Source organism: Vulpes vulpes, unplaced genomic scaffold (genome assembly GCF_048418805.1).
Source record: "Vulpes vulpes isolate BD-2025 unplaced genomic scaffold, VulVul3 u000000678, whole genome shotgun sequence".
In the NCBI taxonomy this organism is placed as follows: domain Eukaryota; kingdom Metazoa; phylum Chordata; class Mammalia; order Carnivora; family Canidae; genus Vulpes; species Vulpes vulpes.
In genome coordinates, this window is record NW_027325803.1 from 226,784 (window position 1) to 249,704 (window position 22,921).

At 42.7% G+C, this 22,921-nt stretch overlaps 1 protein-coding gene and 1 long non-coding RNA gene across 4 annotated transcripts in view; one reads left to right on the plus strand and one right to left on the minus strand.

Annotated features, from left to right (window-relative positions):
- The window catches only part of PTPN9 (protein tyrosine phosphatase non-receptor type 9), a 74,773-nt gene extending 52,213 nt beyond the window's left edge, over positions 1–22,560 (plus strand). For both annotated transcript variants that reach the window (XM_072746052.1, XM_072746053.1), the window contains exons 6-13: positions 1,009–1,119; positions 2,839–3,167; positions 7,274–7,367; positions 12,758–12,824; positions 16,958–17,036; positions 18,234–18,384; positions 18,813–19,020; positions 19,821–22,560. In XM_072746052.1, coding sequence (XP_072602153.1) covers positions 1,009–1,119; positions 2,839–3,167; positions 7,274–7,367; positions 12,758–12,824; positions 16,958–17,036; positions 18,234–18,384; positions 18,813–19,020; positions 19,821–20,035 — 1,254 coding nt within the window. In that variant the 3' untranslated portion in view covers positions 20,036–22,560. The remainder of the gene's footprint in view (positions 1–1,008; positions 1,120–2,838; positions 3,168–7,273; positions 7,368–12,757; positions 12,825–16,957; positions 17,037–18,233; positions 18,385–18,812; positions 19,021–19,820) is intronic.
- LOC140597463 (uncharacterized) lies at positions 7,345–18,306 on the minus strand. Of its 2 annotated transcripts, XR_011999298.1 has the most exons (3): positions 18,213–18,306; positions 9,487–9,690; positions 7,345–8,581 (listed from the first exon to the last, which is right to left on the minus strand). It is a non-coding gene; the product is annotated as an uncharacterized lncRNA (long non-coding RNA). The 2 variants fall into 2 exon arrangements; XR_011999297.1 differs by lacking the exon at positions 7,345–8,581 and having other exon boundaries at positions 8,609–9,690.
- Positions 22,561–22,921: the final 361 nt, after the last annotated feature.

The following is a 22,921-nucleotide window of genomic DNA, read 5'->3' on the forward strand; positions in this document are numbered from 1 at the left end:
CCAATAAGCAGAACTTAAAGATGCACACGTAGACGCTGACAAAAGTCAGTGTAGTTATTTATTTATTTATTTATTTTTAATTTTTATTTATTTATGATAGTCACAGAGAGAAAGAGAGGCAGAGACACAGGCAGAGGGCGAAGCAGGCTCCATGCACCGGGAGCCCGACGTGGGATTCGATCCCGGGTCTCCAGGATCGTGCCCCGGGCCAAAGGCAGGCGCCAAACCACTGCGCCACCCAGGGATCCCGTCAGTGTAGTTTTTGATCCATAAAGCTTATGTTCACAAGAACATGACATTGTAACTTTTTTTTTTTTTTAATTTTTATTTATTTATGATAGTCACACAGAGAGAGAGAGAGACAGAGACACAGGCAGAGGGAGAAGCAGGCTCCATGCACCGGGAGCCCGACGTGGGATTCGATCCCGGGTCTCCAGGATCGCGCCCTGGGCCAAAGGCAGGCGCCAAACCGCTGCGCCACCCAGGGATCCCGACATTGTAACTTTTAAAAGTAAATCACCTTTTAGTTTTTTATTAAGTTTTTAATTTTAATTCCAGTATAGTTAACATATAATGTCATATTAGTTTCAGGTGTATAATTTAAAAATTAAAAAAAATAGGGGATCCCTGGGTGGCGCAGCGGTTTGGCGCCTGCCTTTGACCCAGGGCGCGATCCTGGAGACCCGGGATCGAATCCCACGTCAGGCTCCCGGTGCATGGAGCCTGCTTCTCCCTCTGCCTATGTCTCTGCCTCTCTCTCTGTGTGACTATCATAAATAAATAAAAATTTAAAAAAAATAAATAAAATAAAAATTTAAAAAAATAATAAAAAAAATAAAAAATTTTAACCACTTCTGTAGTTGCTGAAATGACACCTGAATTAGGCTTTAGACTCCCCCTGCTGGGTAAGGATGGGGAAAAGAGCAGAAAACCTGCACTGAGTTTGAATAGTCACAGGTTCCAGTGCCTTAATTGATATCTTTAAATTTTCATGTGTGTTCTCCACAGGGAGCATTTCCTGCCCGTTTGAAAAAAGTACTGATTGTGGGAGCACCAATATGGTTCCGAGTGCCCTATTCCATCATCAGCCTCCTCCTAAAGGACAAAGTCCGGGAGCGGGTAAGGCAAGCTTTATTTTATTTGTAGGTGGAGGTGGTTATTTGGAGGAGGTGCTAAACTTCCCATTTCTACTGTTGAAACCTAACAATTAATTTTTTACCTTCAATAAAATCCTTCTGGCCTGTCTCCTTAAAGTGCTCTCTGCTTCTGTTAGTGTATCCACTTATATTCTCTGCTGTGTTCTTTATTCAGGTCAATACAGGCTGCCTCTCCCACTCTACTACAAGTTCTTTGAAGTTAGGAGCTAGATATAGTTTGTCTGGCAGTTTCCTTCCATGGCACCTCGCATAAAGATAGCACTGAAGGCATATGTCCTGTGGATAACTTACGGTAGCTACTCCTTCCAAAATCTAGCCTAGTGAACTGATGGTTAAATTTGTTCAATTGGAAATACTAATCCATCTCATTGACCACCAGGGTGGTAGAGGAGAATCTCTCACTGTATCTCTTTCTAAAACTTCCTTTCCTGGCATTTTCTCTTAAAATAGCTTGTTGCTTCCTGAGTTCAAAAATGTTGTCTAAAATTATCTTAATTCTGTTACTATCCCTTGAGTGGGAATTAAAAATGGAGTGAGGTGGGCAGCCCAGGTGGCTCAGCGGTTTAGCTCCACCTTCAGCCCAGGATGTGATCCTGGAGACCTGGAATCGAGTTCTGCATCGGGCTCCCTGCGTGGAGCCTGCTTCTCCCTCTGCCTGTGTCTCTGCCTCTCTCTCTCTCTCTCTGTCTGTCTGTCTCTCATGAATAAATAAATAAATAATCTTTAAAGAAAAATAAATAAAAATAAAAATGGAGTGAGGCTTTCCTTACCCTTGAGGAGGTTATGGTCCTGATAGAGAACACAGAAGTAGACGTGTACAGAGACGTGTACTATGGCCCTGCAGGAGCACAGAGGAGGATATTGTATCCAGCAGTCAGGGACAGGCTTCACAGAAGAGGTGAGCTTTATAAGCTGGTCTGTGAAGAAGCCGAGGAGAAAAAGAGAGCATTCCAAGAAGAGGCAACAGCAAGAGAGACCAGCATTCCCATTTTACACAGATTTCATGGAAAACCAACTAGGCCAATTTGGTCCAGTAAGGCTGCGTCTAAGCAAAGAGCAGAATTAGGATTTCTTTTCTGGCCGTTTTCCTGGGCTATCTGTATCTGGGTGACTGGTCTTGTGTTACTTCCTTAGAAAGCTATCTTTGAGAACATCTCTGCTGAGCTGTGAGTAAAGAACCGAGCTTAGAGTTGGTTACCTTAGTATGGGGTTGACCAAGAAGAATTACTACCTGTGTATTCTTAGTAGTCAAAAAGCCAAATACCTGCATGAGATGTCACTGGGAAGCCTTGTTAATACCATAAAGGCTTTGTTCACTGTACCTTCCTTTCAAGGATTATAAAAGGGCCCTTGGGGCACCTACGTCACTCAGTCAGTAGAGCACATGACTCTTGATCTTGAGGTTGTGTATTTGAGCACCACATTGGGTGTAGACATTACTTAACAACAAAATCTTAAGAAGGGTGGGAGGCAAATTCTAGGAGTGAAACCCTTGGGGAAATTATAGGACTTCAATACTGGGTGGATGCAATGCAGTCTCCTTCTTTTATAAGTATACCAAGTATTTCAAACAAATCTCATCCCATTCTTCAAACTGAATATAAACACATTTGTTCTTTATCTTCATTGTCTATATATTTTTTTCCTGTCCATACTCACATGGTTCTTTCTGGCCTTCCAGATTCAGATATTAAAGACATCTGAGGTCACCCAGCACCTGCCCAGGGAGTGCCTTCCAGAAAACCTGGGTGGATACGTCAAAATTGACCTTGCCACTTGGAATTTCCAGTTCCTACCCCAGATGAACGGCCACCCAGATCCCTTCGATGAGATCATCATGTTCTCCCTCCCTCCTGCCTTAGACTGGGACTCAGTACATGTTCCAGGTCCCCACGCAATGACCATCCAAGAGTTGATGGACTATGTTAGCACCAGGCAAAAGCGTGGGATATATGAGGAGTATGAAGACATCCGCCGTGAGAACCCTGTTGGCACTTTCCACTGTTCTATGTAAGTAGGAAAGGTTTGGGCCGACAGTGGGTTACCAACATGCTTCTGGTGTGTGCTGTCAACAGCTCCTTCCAGATCTCATTTCCATAACAGAGGATCTTCCTTATGTCAAGGAGCATCACTTTCACATAGATGATGGTTCTCTCATCCAGAAAGAGGTACTTCCTGCTTTGGTATATTCTGAATTTCTGAAGGCCTTTAGTACCAACAGAGGAACCATGTAATAATGGATGCATTTTTTTTTTTTTGGATGCATTTTTTTAATATTTTCATGAAATGCAAGGGATTTTAGGAAAAAAAATAAAAATGTATGTTCAGTGTGATCATCTGTCCTTTCATGTAGGCAGTTTCTCCCTAGAGCATTTATAATATACCATTACTTTCTGAGGGGAGGGGTGCTAGTGTGTTTAAAATAATCCACAGTAGGAGAAAAGAGTTAACTCTTAGGAGTTTGGTCTTGTGCGATTTTCCTTCTATCCAAATCCTACTATAGAATTACCTGGCTAGTTTATAACTGGTTCATAATTACTTGGTAACTATTGTTGGCCATAGGGTGTAGATCATTTCTCTTACTGTTGCTCTTATTTTACCCTGTTTTCACTGGCTGCAGCAGAAATTTCTGTCTCTCTGTTGAAAATTAGAGAAACCTGCCCCAGGCTCAAGTTCCAGTACAACCAAACATCCCTTCTGCGATTTGTGCAAGTTATTTCTCTTGCCTGCACTCTAGTTTTTCTATTGTAATAGGTGATGTTAGACTCTGATATCCACCTGCTTCTGTAGCTTAAATGTTTTAGGAATCCATGATTCTGTGAATACCTCCTTTTACTCATAATTCCTGTCCAGCTTAGTCAGTCGCTGGGGAGAAGCTGCAGGGAGAGAGACTTAGCAAAAGGAAAGAGGGAAAAGAATGAGTTAGGAAAGAGAGAAGAGAGAAGAAACATTTGAGAAGAAAGGCAATAGGCAGAGCAAGAATGTAAAGGAAAGTAAGAGGAAAAAACAAAAGAAAGCAGAGTGTATATCAAAGTGGAGGGAGTATCATTCCCCCCCCCCCAGCTTGTTCGTTCTTTCTTTCTTTCTTTCTTTCTTTCTTTCTTTCTTTCTTTCTTTCTTCTTTCTTTTTTTTTTTTTTAGATTTTATTTATGTATTCATGATAGACACAGAGGGAGAGAGAGGCAGAGACACAGGCAGAGGGAGAAGCAGGCTCCATGAAGGGAGCCTGACTCGGAACTCGATCCCAGGTCTCCAGCATTACGCCCTGGGCCGAAGGTGGGCACTAAACCGCTGAGCCACCCAGGGATCCCCCAGCTGTTTCTTTCTTAGCTCACAGCCCCCATATGCACCCAGTCTTTCTCCCAAAGAGTTTTCTCCCCTATACTTTTGAATCAGGGAAGTATTATGGAGGAGAATATTACTGGGCTGCTCCAAGAGGATGCATACTTGTCTTGGGGATTCCTAACTTTGTTCTGGTTACTCCTGCTGTGAGGCCCTTGAGATGGCATTTCTACCATCTTCCTCCTCCCACCCCCCATTAAAAAAGCAGGTTTTGATTGTCCTCTTGGCATCACCGAAACCAGCCCTCATGTTATAATCAGAGAACACTTTCCGGTCCTATGGAAGGACTTCTTAATCCTGACTGTATTGGATGAATGAGCCCTCTGCTTCAGGAGCTGGAACCCAGAATCCTCATCAGCTCCAGGTCTCTGTCCTATACTGGGTTCCAGTAAAACTACTTACACAGAACAAACTATGTCCCCCTTGGAGTTCTAGATTATGGAGTAGATATCACTATTCCTTGTTGTCCAGAATGTCCATGGACCAAGAGACTTTCTCTTTTTTCTTCTCCCTTACACCGTTTTTTCAAAAAGTGGTTTTTAAAATTTATCTTTTTATTATAATTTAAGATTCACAGGAACTTATAAAAAGTAATACAGAGAGATCACATACCCTTTCCAAAGTTTTCCCATGGTGACATCTTTTAAAAGTGTAATATAGTATCACAACCAGGATATTGATATTAATATTACCCACCAGTCTTATTCAGATTTCCTCAGTTTTAGGGCGAGTGTGTGTGTATTTAGTTCTATGCAATTTTTAGCCTGCATTTTACTTTGTGTATCAGTCACCACAGTCTTTATAGAAGTACATCATCACATACCTCAGTTTCAGCCCTCCTCATCCCTAACTCTTGCAAGCACTAAACTGGTCTCCATTTACTATATTTTTTTCATTTTAAGAATGTTATAGGGGATCCCTGGGTGGCTCAGTGGTTTGGTGCCTGCCTTTGGCCTGGGGTGTGATCCTGGAGACCCAGGATCAAGTCCCACATCAGGCTCCCAGCATGGAGCTTGCTTCTCCCTCTGCCTGTGTCTCTGCGTCTCTCTCTCTGTCTCTGTCTCTCTCTTTCTCTCTGTGTATGTGTCTTTCATAAATAAATAAATAAAATCTTAAAAAAAAAAAAAGAATGTTATAAAAATGGAATCATATGTAACCTTTTAGGTTTGGCTTTTTTCCTCCCTCAGTATAATTCCTTGGAGATTCACCCAAGTTGTTACATGTATCAGTAGCTCATTCCTTTTTGTTACTAAGTAGTATTCCATGGTATGAATGGTTTGTTTAACTGCTCACCTGTTAAAGGACATCTAGGTTATTTAGAGTTTTTGGCGCTTGCAAGTAAAGCTGCTATGAATGTTTGTGTCTAGGTTTTGTGTGAACGTAAGTTTGCATTGCTCTGGGACAAATGCCCAAGATGGTTAGGTCATATGGTAATTAGAAGTTTAGTTTGAGGGCAGCTCTGGTGGCTCAGTGGTTTAGCGCCGGCTTCAGCCCAGGGTGGGATCCTGGGGGCCCAGGATTGAGTCCCACGTCGGGCTCCCTGCATGGAGCCTGCTTCTCTCTCTGCCTGTGTCTCTGCCTCTCTCTCTCTGTCTCTCATGAATAAATAAATAAAATCTTAAAAAAAGAAGAAGAAGAAGAAGTTTGGTTTGATGAGAAACTGCCCAGCTGTTTTCCAGAGTGGCTGTACCATTCAAGGTACACCCAGCAGTGTATGAATGACCCGGTTTCTTGGCATCCTCACCAGCATTTGCTGTTGTCACCACCATTTTTTATTTTAACTGTCCTGTTAGGTGTGTAATGAAGTCCCATTGTGGGTATAATTTACATTTCCCTAATAGTTAATGATATCGAACATCTTTTCATGTGCTTATTTACCATCTGTATATCCTCTTGTAAAATGTCATGCCTTTTGCCCATTTTCTAGTTGCACTTTTTTTTTTAACTGTTAATATTTGAGTCTTTTAATATATCCTACATATGGGTTCTTGGTTGGATACACGATTTGCAGATATTTTCTTCTAGTCTATAGCTGGTCTTTTCATCTTCTTAGCATGGCTCATGATGAAGCATGAGGTTTTATTCTGATGAAGTCCTTTAATCACGTTTCCCTTGTATGGATCACACTCTTGACGTCAAGTTTAAGAACATCTAACCCTAGATTCCAGAGATTTTCCTCTTTTTTTCCTAAACGTTTTGTAGTGCTATGTTTCACATTAATTTGAGTCTGTGATCCATTTAAGTTAATTTTTGTATAAGGTTTAAGGTTTAGGTTGATGTTGATTTTGTGTATGTGGTTTGTGTGTGTGTGTGTGTGTGTGTGTGTGTGTGTGCACGCTGTTGCACGTGCCTGTGGATATCCAATTGTTCTAGCACTGTTTGCAAAAAATTCCTTCCTCCATTGAATTGTTCTTGGGACTTTGTAAAATATCAGCTGCGCTTATTTGTGTGGGAAGAGGGACTTGTTTTTCATTCTCTCTTTCCTTATGTCAGTTCTCTCTTTCTGGACTATTTCTGTCAGTCTGGTTGGATCTCATAGATCTGAGATTGACAGACTTTCTCTTGAAGGGCAAACATTTAACATTAAAAATGTTCAGTGAAAAAAAATGTTCAGTGATACATACAGTATGGCTAGACTAGTCAATGACAGCCCCACGTCTCCAACACTGACAGTAGCTGACACCTTTGCACGACCAGACTTTGTATGTACACATACATGTTGCTTCCACCTTTTCTTGTCTTTGTTTTAGTTTGCCTGCTTCATTTTCTTCAGGTCTCCAGGAAACCTAGAGAAGAACCGCTATGGGGATGTACCCTGCCTGGACCAAACTAGAGTGAAGTTGACAAAACGAAGTGGCCACACTCAGGTACATGGATAAATGCTGTCTTTTCAGGAGCACTGAGGGAAATTTTCCAAAGTGAAGCTTACTAATACCATAGTAGAAAGAGCATGGACTCTAAGCCAGAGAGATCAGATTGGAGTTTTAACTTTGCTATTTATGAGTTAGTCTTTTACCATAAGCAAGTCCCTATAAACCCATCTCACAGTACTAAGTGAAAATTAAATGGAAAAATTTATGTAAGTGCTAATAGTGCAAGGTCTGGTATATTATAAGTGCTTGATAAATGTCAATTATTTCTCCTTTTACTCCTTAGTTGTAAAATTATAGTCCTCTTACTGTCCATCATATTAGTGAGTACATATGTATCAATACAAGGCAACTCTAGTTATAAGTGACCTATGATTCTTTTATCTGGAAGATCTAAAAATAATTTTAGACAACTAATGTACACATAAATAGGAATAGAGTTGAAATGGTCAAATGATTATATTATTTAATATATTAACTTGATCATATTTGTTCATATTAAAAATCACATATATAATATACTAGTATAGATATTTAGTGAAATTCTTCACATGTAACTCTTTAAAAATTAATTAATTAATTTAAAAGATTTTATTTATTTATTCATGAGAGACAGAGAGAGAGAGGCAGAGACACAGGCAGAGGGAGAAGCAGGTTCCCCATAGGGAGCCCGATGTTGGACTCGATCCCAAGTATCCAGGATCACACCCTGGGCCGAAGGGAGATGCTCAACCTCTGAGCCACCTATGCGTCTTTTTTCTTTGTATATATTCTGTCTGTCTGGTGCCCTCCATATGCATCAAAAAACCAGCATTGATTCAGGCTGTTATTCAAAGTAAAGGAATTTAAATAGTGCCCCTTTAACTTTATAGGGACTTGTTATATCCTGTCTCTTTTTTTAGGGGAAAATCATTGCCTTGTATTGGAGTGTATATGATATATGAGTTGAGACCCTAGGATCATGATTTTAATCTCTTGACCCTACTGTTTCAAAGTACATAAACCGAATTCATAGCCCTATCTAGGACCCTTACAAAGGGTTTTCCTGCAGGAGCATTAGCTCAGAGCCCGGCTGACTTAGGACAAGCTCATCACTGTTCCTGAGATCTTCAGGTATATACTCTCAAGAAGCGAAGTGTAATGGTTGAGCTGGGGCTCTGGAATCAGATTGCTGTATTTATCTGTCTTCTTGACTGCTCTGTCTCCAGTACCTAGAACAGTACATATCAGACTTTCAGTAAAGTTTTTTAAAAATATTTTATTTTATTATTATTCATGAGAGACAAGAGAGAGGCAGAGACACAGGAAGAGGGAGAAGCAGGCTCCATGCAGGGAGCCCGACGTGGGACTTGATCCTGGGATTCCGGGATCATGCCTTGAGCCAAAGGCAGACATTCAGCCACTGAGCCACCCAGCTCCCTTCAGTAAATTATTTGTGAATGAATAAGTGAATCCCAGTGTACCAGCAGACTATTCTAGCCATGCTATAATTAATCTAAAGATTGTCAGTTGAGTTAAGCTTGTTTCATTACTGCAAATATTGGCAGAAGCTTTATTTCCATAGTAAATGGAGGATTCAGGTTTATTAGTGAATTGTTCACTAGATTTACTCCTAGAATTATAAAGCTTTTAGTCACAGTTTCTATTGAACCTGGCCCGTAACATAGTGCACTTTGCTTCTCTCTGGTATTTCAGTTTGCCCCCAAATCTATACTTTATCTCTGAGGTCATTTTCAGTTCCAATTTCTGATGATTCTTCTGAAATTGCTGGTTTTAATTCCCAGTGCTCTCAAGGACATTGAAAACTGGTATCCTGGGCAGCCCTGGGTGGCTCAGGCGGTTTAGCACCACCTTCGGTTCAGGGTGTCATCCTGGAGACCCGGAATCCAGTCCCATGTCAGGCTCCCTCTGCCTGTGTCTCTGCCTCCCTCTTTCTCTCTCTTTCTGATGAATAAATAAATAAAATCTTAAAAATAAATAAAATAAAAAATAAAAGGTGATATTTCTTTTCAAAACATGAAGGCAGTTCAAGAGTAACAGCTTATACACTACTTATATAATAGCATCAATTGGCATGTACCAGGTAAATCCTTTGTATTTTTCTATGCCTTCTCACCCGAGTCCTGTAGGGTATACCACTGGAATGTGCCAGGCTGAGCAGAGTATAGCTTTGGCTGACCACAGTGGGCCCTGGTATGAGCAGCGTGGCTGGGAGTGAATGAGACTCTTAACCTGCTGGGTCCTCTGGAGATGGTCCCTTAGCTCAGCGAAGATGTCTCAGTCCGAGTAGAACATAGTGGTATGAGGTCAGTATTGACTTCTGTGGAAGGAGAAAGCAGGAAACTCTTGACTAAATAATTAGTGGTCGTCTAAGTTGATAGACTGGCTAACAGACACATATCCAAGGAACATGGGTTTGACCATGAGACGGAGAAAAGAGTCTTCTCAGGGTGACTGTGGATACTGACAGGTCAGACTGTCCTCCCAGTGATAGAACCCAGTGAAAAGGTGACAGGTTAGGGGTCACTCCAACCTCTGTAGAGTGGAGTGGAGTATGAGTTTCCTCTAGTTTGACATTGAAACTTTTTGTCTTTTGTCCTTCTGTACCCCTCCACACCCTCTGCTATTCATAGCACCTGGTAGATACTCTCAACTGGTTATACTATGACTTGACACTGTAGCTGCATCTGTGTTTCTCTTTTATCAGCTTGGATTATCATCAAGGATGTTGGCAGAGATCTTGTGAGAAGGTATAATAAAAATAATAAAAATTAAATTATATTTAATTTCCCTGATAGCTAATGATGTTGAAATAAGACTGAGGAGACTAGGAGATGAGAGAGGGCCCCCAGAAGAGAATGAGTCAAGAGCTGTTCATTGAGACTTTCTGAATTTGTCTGGCTGTTGCTTAGTAAAGGAGGGAGGATGTTTGGCCCATGCTGTTGATGGTGCAAGATATGAGGTATAGCTTTCTTCCTTCTCTAGTCACACTTTGCTTTTTGTGTGTGACAGCATGGACAGGATGTTCCCGCTCAGGTTGCTTGGCTTGCCTCCCTTTTGGTTTTGAACCAGTGCTGCAAATCCTGATAGACTGCTTTTTTGGTAAAAGCTTTATTGAGATGTAATTCACATACCATACAATTTACCCATTTAAAGTATATAGGGGTGCCTGGGTGGCTGAATTGGTCTAGCGTCTGACTCTTAATTTTGGCTTAGATCATGATCTCAGAGTCATGGGATTGAGAGCCACGAATCAGGCTTTTACTCTACAAGGAGTCTGCTTGAGATTCTGTCCTACCTCTGCCTCCCCCGACCCCATCACACACACAGTGTCTCTCTGTCTAATTAATAAAATCTTTAAGAAATAAAATGTATAATTCAGTGGTTTTGTTTTTCTTTAAGATTATTTATTTACTTATTGAGAGAGCACAGGCTTGTGTAAGTGGGAGAGGGGCAGAGGGAGAGAATCTTCTACAGACTCCCTGCTGAGCATGGAGCCGAAAAGGGGCTCATCTCATGACCTACGATATCATGATCCGAATCGAAAGCAAGAGTTGGGCACTTAACTGACTGAGCCACCAGGCACCTCTAACTCAGTGTTTTTAAATATATTCATAGAGTTGTACAACTACCACCACAATCAACTTTTTTTTTTTTAATATTTTTTTAATTTTTATTTATTTATGATAGTCACAGAGAGATAGAGAGAGGAAGAGACACAGGCAGAGGGAGAAGCAGGCTCAATGCACCGGGACCCCGACGTGGGATTCGATCCCGGGTCTCCAGGATCGCGCCCTGGGCCAAAGGCAGGCGCCAAACCGCTGCGCCACCCAGGGATCCCCACAATCAACTTTAGAATGTTTTTATTACCTGAAAAATGGCCCTTGGCAGTCACACCCCTTTTTCTCCTAGTCTGTGTACTTTCTGTCTCTGTAGATTTACCTCATTTGGACATTTCATGTAAATGGAATCATATAGCTTATGGCCTTTGTGTCTGATTTCTTTCATTTTGCCTGTTTTCAAGGTTCATCTGTCTTGTAGCATATATCAGGACTTCATTTTATTGCTAAATATATGGATATGCCTCTTTTATTTATCAATTCATCAGGTGAATACTATTTGAGTTGCCATTTTTGGCATTATGAATAATGCTGTTATGAATATTTGTGTGTTTTTCTGTGGACATATGTTTTCATTTCCCTTGGGAGTAGAATTGCTGGATCATATGGTAACTCTGTGTTTAACCTTCTGAAGCATTGCCAGACTGTTTTCCAACATGATTGCACCATTTTACATTCCCACTAGGGGTGTATGAGGGTTCTAATTTTTTCACATATTTGCCAACATTTGTTGTCCTCCATCTTGTACCTGTAGCCATCCTAATGGGTACGAAGTGATATCTCATTGTGGTTTTGACTTTTCACTTTTTTTTTTTTTAATAGGCTCCATGCCCAGCATGGAGCCCAGTTTGAGCCATGGAGCTCAAACTCATAACAGTGAGAGCAAGACTTGAGCTGAGAACAAGATTTGGATGCTTGACCTGGATCCCCCACTGGAGTTTTGATTTGCATTTCCTTGATGGCTAATGATATTGGGCGTATTTTTATGTGTTTATTGCTATTTGTATATCTTCTTTGGAGAAATGGCTATTCTGATCCTTTGCCCATTTTATTTTTAGTTATTTATTTATTTTTACTAGACTTCATACTCAGCATGGAGCTTGGTGCGGGGCTTGAACTCACGACCCTGTAATCCTGACCTGAGCTGAGATTAAGAGATTAACCAACTGAGCAACCCAGTCATCCCCACCCCCACCCCCACCCCCATTTGCCCATTTTAAAATTGGGTTGTCTTTTTACTATTCAGCTATGAGAGTTCTTTATATATTCTAGATACAAATCCCTTACCAGAAAGTGCAACTGTAGATTTTTTTACTTTCTTGATGGTGTCCTTTAAAGCACAAAAGTTTTCAGTTTTAATGTTGTTCAACAAATCTTTTTTCTTTTACTGCTTGTACTTTTGGTGTCATATCTAAGAAGGCTTTGCCTAACTCAAGATCACAAAGATTTAATCTTATATTTTCTTCTAAGAGTTTTATAATTTTAGTTCTACATGAGGGCTGTGATCCATTTTGAGTTAGTTTTTGTGTTTAGTGTGAGGAATAGGCCAGCTTGATTTTTTCCTTTCCTGTATGTGCATATCTAGTTGTTCTGGTAACATTTGTAGAAGTAAAGTTTTGAACTGATCCTTTTGCTCCTCAGTTTCTGCCTGATGAGAAGAGAATATCTATCTACACTTTGGGTTTTATCCTAGTACCTAGTACGTAATTTTCCCACCCAAATAGTATATTCCACACAGCTGCAGTGATATTTCTTTTTTATCATTAGACAGATTACATCAATGCCAGTTTCATGGATGGCTACAAGCAGAAGAATGCTTACATTGGTACACAAGGTAAGTTAGGGTGACCCTTACAACTTGGTTTTGTGTCATCTCTCTGTGATTTCTTGCACCAGATGATTGTGTAGTTTTTGAAGGATATGGTAACTTGAGGTGATGTTGGCCACTAGATCCTGGCCTTTTATAAAGATTGGGGGCTATTGAGGAAGGCAGAGGGAAGGTATGGAGTTTCTGTACCAGATATGCCTGGAAACTTGCTGCATAGACATAAACTGGAGATTTGAACATACAACACTACTACAAGTTTTTGGACTGTGTATTGCCAGCCTCAGAGAATGGGACATGAGGATGGACTGGCCATGAGATGCTCTTTTTGTCCATTAGGAGGCCAGGAATGGCAGTGGGACTTCTCAGAGATTGAGTCCAATCTGAAAGGGTGTTGCTGTCCTAAGAGACTCTTGCTGGTCCCTGTACCATCAGAGAGCACTCAGTGCTCCTGTGGGCCCCAGTAGTCCTCTGCCTCTGCCATCTCAAGGAGAATACGAAGTTGCCTTCCAAGCAGGTAGGAAGAGATCACAACATAGGAGGACATAAAAGGCCACTCTATGGGCTTTAGGCCCTTGGACCATTGCAGAGCATGGCCACCAAAAAATCAGGCAAATACCTCTTTAGCAAGTGATCAAACTTAGAATCACCAGTAATGGACAAACAAGTATTATGCCTCTGTTGTGATAGAGTGAAAACTATAAAACATAACCTGTATTTTTTGTTGCCAGTTTTTAAGTCTAAATCTAATCATGACAAATAAACCAGACAAATCCAGATGGCAGGACATACTATAAGAAAACTGGCTTAAACTCTCTTCAAAGGGATCCCTGGGTGGCGCAGTGGTTTGGCGCCTGCCTTTGGCCCAGGGCGCGATCCTGGAGACCCGGGATCGAGTCCCACATCGGGCTCCCGGTGCATGGAGCCTGCTTCTCCCTCTGCCTGTGTCTCTGCCTCTCTCTCTCTCTCTCTCTCTGTGACTATAATACATAAATAATAAATTAAAAAAAAAATTAAAAAAAAAACTCTCTTCAAAGTTCATGCCATGAAAAACAAAGGCAGGGAACTTTTCTAGATTGAAGGAGACTAAAGAGACATGATAACCAAAGGCATGTGCCCATCATTGGAGCTTCAGTTTAGAGGAAAACCTGTTAAAGACAAACTTGGGATACCTGGGGACTCTGTATTAGATAATATCATCATATCAACATTTAACTGCTTCAGCGTGATAATGGTCTTAATAGTTCTATAGGAAAGTCATTGTTCTTCTAAATACGTGCCCAAGTATTTAGGAATAAAATGTCATAACAGCTGGAACTTTTAAGTAGTTCTGGAATAAAAAGTATGTGTATGCATATATAGAGAAAAAAATGTTGTATAATGATAGCTAAAAACGATAGCTTTAGGGCTGAAGAATATGTGAGTACATTGTAGTATTCCAACTTTTCATTGGTTCCAAATTTTTCAAAATAAAAGTTTAAGGAGAAAAAAATGGATTCTTGATATATTGTTAATTGGTCTCATGGTCACAGGTTTATATTTTCCCCCTAGGAGGGACCACTCCCTCCAAAAGGAGTCCTTTCAACACCCTAAGAAGAAATGAGAATTATCAGGAAAAATTTGGGGCATATAAGATATGACGTGATCTGCCTGAGAGTGGAGGCTTTGTGGAGGAGGATGGCCTTGGCAGGGTGGGCTTATAGAGGGTAAGGATTGGCTCTAGGGTGCCTGAGAATGCTTCCTTCTCCGGATTTAGAAGGCAAAGCCATTGCTCAGAGTTGCTAATTATGCGGGATTGGATCCTTTAGGGTGGCTTTGAAGGCCCTGTCCAAAAGAAGAAGAAGCTCCTCTAAAAGTATGAGAGATATTTTGAGTCTAGCACGGATCACCTTTAGACAGTATCAGCACTCCCTTAGGACTGGAAGAGGGGGTCCTGTGGTGTGGAGAAGGCTCATTTGATTTGCCTGGCTAACTTTCTTGGCTGTATTCAATATTTTGATTCTTATTAATAATACTATTTCTACAAACAATATGTCATCTATTGAGAGTATCCATTATACATCAGGTATATGACCTTCTTCTATTACAGAGACTCTGCAAGGAAGGTTTATTAACCCATGAACAAACTGAACCCAAAGAGGTTAGGCAGTTTGGGATCATACAGATAGTAAGCAGCAGAGCCGGTATGTGACTGTATGTCTGTTCGATTCAGAAGTCCTTACAAGCCAAGTCAGTGGCTTGTGTTGTTTCCTCCATGTCCGCATAAACCACTGACTTGAGTGCTTCAGAAAAGTTCACTGTTAAAAGTAATCTGGGAAGAAAAGCTTTCTCTTCTAAATCTTTCTTATGCCTTGGGGGAAATTACGACCCCTTTTGGCCAAGCCTGAGTCTGAGTGGTAGCTAGGTTGTCAGTTGCTCCGATTGGCAACACCATTTTTGCCAGTGATGTGAATGTGGAAAATAAGGCATATGAGTGCTGCTGTGGTACAGGACGTGGACAAGGCCCGGGGTCAGAGATGGGAAAGGGGGCTCGTGTTATCTGCACATGCGTACTACAGTAATGTACGTGCGCTGTAGAAGACTTAGAAGATGGAGATGAAATTCACTCATAACCCTGAGACCCAGAGATAATGTTAATATTCTGTAGCATCTCCTTCCAAGCCGTTTTCTGTGCAAACAAATAGATATAGACATAGAAGATCTCTAACAAGATGGGCTCTTTCTATATGTTACCTCTTGTTCATTTGATGGTATCTTGCGAATACCTTTCCATAGCAAAAATAACAGATCTTACAATATCACCTTTATGGGCTACTTAAATCGAGGATATGCCATCATTTAATTTATCCTCTCTTGGTAGACATTTAGCTTATTTCCAAGACGTCACGTGCTTTTGGCAGTGTCCACTTCTGCCAAGAGGGAATTCTAGAATCGTAAAACACTAATGCTGCTTAAAGCCTTTAGCAAAAATGGTAGTAAAGCCAGCAGACTTCCAGGACAAAATCAACCCTTTTCCGCCCTTCTTCCCTGAAAGCAGAGAGGAAAAAGGACTGTGAAAGTACAGGGAATTATCCCAAGTTTTGTTACTTCCTTGATTGAAGGAGAGTTGGTGATGCACAAGTATCTTCAAAGTTTCCCCGGATGCCCAGCCCTGTGAAGGTTCTAACTCTAAAAGAAGAGCTCAGCAACGTGACTCTTACCCTTAGCACCATGTTTGCTGAGACATGATTAATTCTCACAAAGTAAAATAACTGATGTAAGACCACATACATTAAATGATTAAGCTGTTGTGATCCAGTTGTGCCATCAAGAGCTGGCTATATTACGATGAAGCAAGTTTTTAGAAAGCTGCAGCTGGCCAGGAGTATCCAGAATAGACTGGAAGAGAAAGAGTCCTATTCAGAAAAATAAACCAAAATGGTATTACAGTAATTTAGACAAAAATGATGTGGTCCTTGTGGCAGTGAAATTGGGTCAGGAGACAGGGAGAATGATAAAAACTAAAAACAATCCAAAGGCAAAAAATCTCTAGGACTTGGTGGCTGCGTCATGAAGATAAAGGAAATGGATAATTTAGAGTTAACTCCCAACTTTTTAAGACTGAGTGATTTAAGAATGCCAGTACTGTTAACAGAGATGGGAAAGTAGAGAGGGAAGGAAAGCAGGCAGAGAAGGCTAATTTTGATGAGAGAGAATGAACCGCAAGCATGTTGAGTCTAAGGAGACCCATGATGGAACATTGAAGGGGAGTGGTTCTGTAGGCTACTCATGACTGGAAGGCTCTGGGGAGATGAAAACAGCTAGAAGTGTGAATATAGGTGACACCGTCTGGATGTGACATCAGGTGAAGCCCTGATCGTAAGGCTCTTGAGAAGGTATATAACAGTATTTCTCAAACTGTAACCTACCTACAACTGCACCTGGGATCATGTTAAAATGCAGATTGCACATTTCTAACACTCTCTCATATAATGCTGGCGCTGGTGGTTCAAGGACCACCCTGATTCAGCAGGGATGGAGGGAGAACAGGGAGCCAGCGTCTGTGCTTTGGAGATATTAGTTGGGGAATAAAACCAGAAATGCCTGAGAAGGAAAGAAGAGCTTCCCAGGGTTATGATCTTTGTCTTATCCTTTCATCCCAGGCCCTTTGGAGAATACCTATCGTGATTTCTGGCTCATGGTATGGGAGCAGAAAGTCCTGGTGATTGTCATGACCACCCGGTGAGTTCTTCCCCTTTCTTCCCTCTGCCCCCACCGTGTCCCTAAGCATGGGGGAGTCAGGAGGGAGTTTAGCTTGTAGAACAATGAAGATTAGGAGAGCCATGGCAAAGAGTTTGAGATGTTTTAGCTTTTTCTTAGTTGACCCAGAATTAACATAGGTTATGGTGGAGATTGATAGATCTAACTTGTCACAGCTTTAATCTAACTTGTCGAAGTTTTAATCCTTGGCTCTGGTGACCCTGTGCCAGTTACAAGCTATTCTGAGGTCCTGGCCTCATCCACTAAAGGAAGTATCGGGAAATGTGGGGCAATTCACTTTTAATTTGTTCCCCACTTCCAAAAGGCAGCTGTCTTCCTGGCTTCTGAGTTACCAGTTCCCCTTTGCTCTCCCCTTCCCTGCTACTTCTGACAGTTTTCCAACTCATTTGTATTTCTACCTAGAAGAGAACTGCAAAAAGAGAGATGGAACATAATAGGTCAGGCAGGAAGCTCTTGATGAAAGGAATCCTTTTGAAATTTTGGTCTACGTACCTGCCAAAACTTGAGGAACTAAAAGTTCATTAGTATCATCATTATCATTATGATAATTATAATCTATTTCAGATGAGGAGGAAAAAATTAATGAAAATGTTTGCTCAGTTCCCTTTCTCATGGCACAGTTACAACCACCTTTGCTTTAGAGAGGTGATAGTACGGTACCACCTTGGAGCACGTTGGAGCCACCTAGGAGCAGTGAGGTGGATTTTAGGCCTTTACACAAACCTCCTGCTGGCTTCCCAGGAACTGTGTCCTTCCCACTTCTCTCAGTCAAGGGCCCTTACTGGGGAAGAGAATGAACAGTGGCTGAGATACAGGACAGAGAGTTCAATCTGGCCCCCCATATTGGCTCTGCTGTCTCTTTTTGTCCACCCAGTATTTATCCTGGATAAGTGAGGAGTAGCAAGAGGTATCAGAAAAGGTGCCAGATGGTGTAGCAGGCACCCAATAAATGTCTTCTAAATGAGTACATGCAGAAACCTTAGCTGTTGCTGCATCTGTTTAGAATGAAGGTTTCCGCCTTTTCTGCCAAGAAGCAAGGTGTTAGAAACGATGCAAGAAATGACATTGCTGCTTGGGGTACAGCAGATCACAGGGACAGCAGCTCCCGGCTGTGGGGACGAAGGGTGGAAGGCTCACCTTGCTCTGTGTTGTCTTCAGCTTTGAGGAGGGTGGCAGGAGAAAGTGTGGCCAGTACTGGCCGTTAGAAAGAGACTCTCGGATCCGATTTGGCTTCCTCACGGTGACCAATCTAGGCGTGGAGAACATGAACCATTATAAGAAAACAACGCTAGAAATTCACAACACAGAGGTAAATCCTGGTTTCTGTTATCTCCCTTTTTTTTACGCTGGGGGCTTTGCTGTAAAGAAAATCCCCAAAGGGAATAGGCAAGAATCCAGGCAGCTTATACATTACTTTCGTTTTTCTGGGAACAGGATCAGAGTATTCAGCTAAGAGCCAATATAGCCATATTGTCTCGATGCAACAGTGACATTACTTGGGAATAAAAACATAATAGGAATCTGGGTCCTACAATATAGGGAATTCCTATATTGTCCTCTCCCGACATTTAACCTTTTCTGGGTTTGCAGAGAAGCAATTGTGGAGAAAGTTGAGGGTGGTAGGCAGGAGCCTGCGTGGTGAGGATATCAGAGGGTTGAGAATCTAGAAAAGCTAAATGTATGTGGTCAGGGGCAAGCAGAAATGACCTGTTAACTTGGCTTCTTTTCTCATCCAAGGAGCGGCAGAAACGCCAGGTGACCCACTTTCAGTTCCTGAGCTGGCCAGATTACGGTGTCCCTTCCTCAGCAGCTTCTCTCATCGACTTCTTGAGAGTGGTCAGGAACCAGCAGAGGCTGGCGGTCAGCAGCATGGGAGTACGAGCCAAAGGGCAGTGCCCTGAACCACCCATTGTCGTCCATTGCAGTGCAGGCATTGGCCGGACAGGTAATGCACCTGACGTTGGGGCAGCTCTCGGAGCATCCAGAGGTAATAAGGGTGGGGGAAAGACAACAACACTCTTAGTTGCCAGTTTGCAAGAATTTGATCCATTGGCAGTGAATTGCCATGAAAAATTCCCCTTTAATGGCCGTTTGGCATCCCTAGCACCAGCTGTATGGGCCAGAATGTACACTCCAGAGGCCAGTCTCCTGGGGGTTGGCACATCCCATCAGCATGATTATCTTCTGACCCCCTCACTGTCATCTGGGTGTTCCAGAGAGCTCAGCTGGGCTGTTGCTTCCTTCCCATCCCCCTCCCTAAGGAGATCCCCACCTGAGCTGTGCTCTCATTCTGGAGCTAGTTCGCAGCTTTTACCTCAGGGGCATGTGCATTGCAGGGACTGCTGGGCTTTCTAGTTCAGAGGCCCCTTTTGGACAAAGTCGGGAAGAATAGGTTTCTGTGAGGTCTCTGTGGAAGAGTTGTGGATTCTCTGAAAATTAGGACCCAAGAGTGGGAATGTTGTCATTCTGTCTGAGATTGAAGCAGGCAGTTCCTCTGTGTCACCTTCCCACCTACTCTTCCTGTTACCTCCATACTATCCTGAGAGCCAAGAGGCCTTGTCGCTTCTCTGGGCTCCCAGCACTCCAAAGTGACCTCCTCTTGAATCCCGTCAGGCCTAATGCCCGCCGGTCCATCATGGGGCCCCTTGCTTTTGAGTGCATTCATCCAATCTGCCTGGGTCATTTGGTAGAGGGAGGGATGGAGGAAAGATAAGTCAAATGTGACCATTTCTTTCCTTCCTTCAGGTACCTTCTGCTCACTGGACATCTGCCTGGCACAGCTGGAAGAGCTTGGCACCCTTAATGTATTCCAGACAGTGTCCCGCATGAGGACCCAGAGGGCCTTCAGCATCCAGACCCCTGAGCAGTACTATTTTTGCTACAAGGCAATCCTGGAGTTCGCAGAGAGGGAGGGCATGGTGCCCTCCAGTCACAACCTCCTGGCCATGGAGGGTCAGTAACTGTCCCACGATCCTCCTACGTTCTGGCCAGCCTTCCTTAAACTACCCTGGACACCGCTGAGCCTATAGGTTGCCATCAGTTACGCTGAAGCAATGGACCAACCTCTTTCTTGTGTCTCCTGGCGCACTCGTGCACGCAAGGCAGCCTTTCCCTTTGGCTAGATAGATGTGGTGAAACTGCCACTAGAAAGGGCCAGCAGCAACGTGTTCTTAATTCCTAGCACCTGCTATTGAACTGTGCCTTATTAAAACCAAATTGTGGCTATGGGTTTTTGCCAGGGGCCCCGAGGTAAGTGGGGAAGGAACCTCCCTTCCCCCTTTCCCGATGCCATTTTCCTTCTTGAGGTCTCGTTCCCATTCCTTCCCTTTGCTAGGATTTGATGGGGAGGTTTGAGGAGTATCCACCTTCCTTCCCAGAGAGCTTGACCAAGTTACATACTCTAGAGAACGTCCTGAGTGCCAAGCACGTTTATACCTAGGGCGTGTATTCCAGTCTTTTCTGTCATTCTGTGTGTATGTGTGTGTGTGTGTGTGTGTGCACACTTACGTGTATGGGTCCATATGTACGTGTGTATATAATATATATTGTATGTGATAATATGGTCGTATTCTATAAATACATATACACAGAGATACTCCTTTGTAGAATTTCCTGGGGCTCCGTGTTGCAGTTCAGGCCTCCTTGCTTCTTGGACCCTACTGTTTATCCTGGACTGGCTGGGGTTGGGGATCATCTCTCTTGTTGTCAGACTGCAGAGTGGTGGAAGAGGACACACATGCATTCACTCTTCGTGCTCCTGTCACAGGCCTTCATTCTTGCATAATGACTTCTCTCTCTCCAGGATACTGCCTGTTGGAGCCGAGAATTCTGATTTGTGGTGACACTGGTTTAACTCAGCATGAATTGCCCTTATCTAATGATTTTACTCTGTTTACTTTGCCAATTTGGGGAATAGACCTCCACTGTGATTCCAGACCCCCTTTTCCTCTCCCTGTCCCTTGAGGGTTGGGGTCTGGGAGTGAAGATGATCTCACTGAGCAATTAGAGCCAAGAGCAATTGGTACGAAGTCTTAAAAGGAAAGGGAGGGAGCCCAGGTATGAGAGAGAGAAAACTACTAGGAGAATCCCTCCTTCGGAGAATGAGCTGGGACCCCTTTTTCTTTTGCTAGAAAGTTCCTTTCCTTATGCAACTTGGCCCTGTCCACTCAAATGCCCATCTCTTCCTGCCTAGCAGCCTGCCAGATCTTGGACTCAAGCTGGGTGGGCTCTGTGTCAATAAAAAGCTTAATCCCCCCCCCGCCCCCCCCCCCCCCAGCTGGGTGAGCCTACCTGCAATCACTGTTTACTCTCTACTCACCCATCCTGTCCCTGTCTGCTCCCAGCCTCCCCTACCTGATGTGCTAGGGATAGAATCAAGAGTTCCCAGCACTCCACATCCCTGAGAAAATCCCAGGAAACCCTAAACCTTCTCCCATCACAGATGAGGTTGGCAGCTGATCAGACCTCGATAATTTTATACTGTAATAAGCTCTTTGAATGTATATATTCTTATTTTTACAATCTTTTCATTTTGTATTTAACGTCAATGGACTGAGTCAGATTCAGAAAATAATTGTAAATGTTCATATTCAATATCTTATAGCGATACAGTTTTGTATTTACATATAAATATACCGACATGATCAAACCCTTTTAGCTTCATCAATTTAGTAGCAGTCTGGGCCGGGAAGGTGAGAAGGGGGTCCAAGAGCTGGTTTGGGAGGGATGGGGAGGCAGGGAGGGACCCAAGGCCTGGTTATCTGAGACTTTGAGTTCTCAGAGACATCTACTTTATCCATAGGTCATGGCCCTAGCTCTGGACAAGCAAAGGGAGCCACCAGTTGAGTGCTTGCTGGTGCCAGTCTCTATGCTTGGTGCTTCTCCTGCCCATTACCTTATTCAAACCTAACAATAATCCAGTGAGATTATTAAGCTTACTCCCTCCTATTTCTATATAGATGAGGAAGGTAAGGTCCAGAAGGTTATGGTGATTTGCTCTGGAACTGGAGCTCAAGTTGGTTTGCTCACAAAGCCTTTGGCCTCTTCACTGTGTTGCTCTCTTTCAAAGATCAAGATAGTGTTTTGTCCTTAGAAGCCAGAGGGATTTTTTTTAATTTTAATTTTAATTTTTTTTTAGTTCTCCTTTCAGAATATGAACAGTTCTTAAATTTGACGCAGTTGATCCTGAGCCCATGCTACATGTAGAACCTCCTGGTGTAGGGTCCTGAGGTCTACAGAGCACCACAGGGATCATTGTCCCAGGGAAGCGCCATATATAGGGGTACACTGGTCTTTGTGGGACGATCTTGAGTCATTCATGTGCATCTCTCTCTTAGGATGGAACCAGAAGCTTTGTCCCTGTAGCACCATGCCCCTTGCCATGTAGCTACTCCCTGTTGACCAGTGACAGCCTGCTCAGTTGGGGCAGTTCTGGCCTGGAGTGTGCAAATATTGGGGTGTTGTTTAATAAAAGTGTTAGCTAACATCTACTGGGTCCTTAATTCTATTCCATAAACTGTTCAAAGTGCTTTGTAGATTCTATTCACCACCCTCAAAGCAGTCTTTTGAGGTAGGTATTGACAACAAAACTCAGGCACAGGAAAATCTGATTAGCCAATCAAGAACCCAGATCATCTGACTCGAAAGGACCTGTTGTTAACTCTTTTAACTAGACTCCCTCTAAGGATCCACGTCAAGTTTCTTACTTCAGTCAAGAGCTGAAGTGTAGAACAAAAGATTAAGCTCTTTCTCTGGATGAGTCTTTGTTCTTTTGGGGGCAAGCAAGCATAGGAGGTGAACAGAGATACTTGGAATCTGGGAAGTCAGAGGGGTTTTGTGCAATGAGG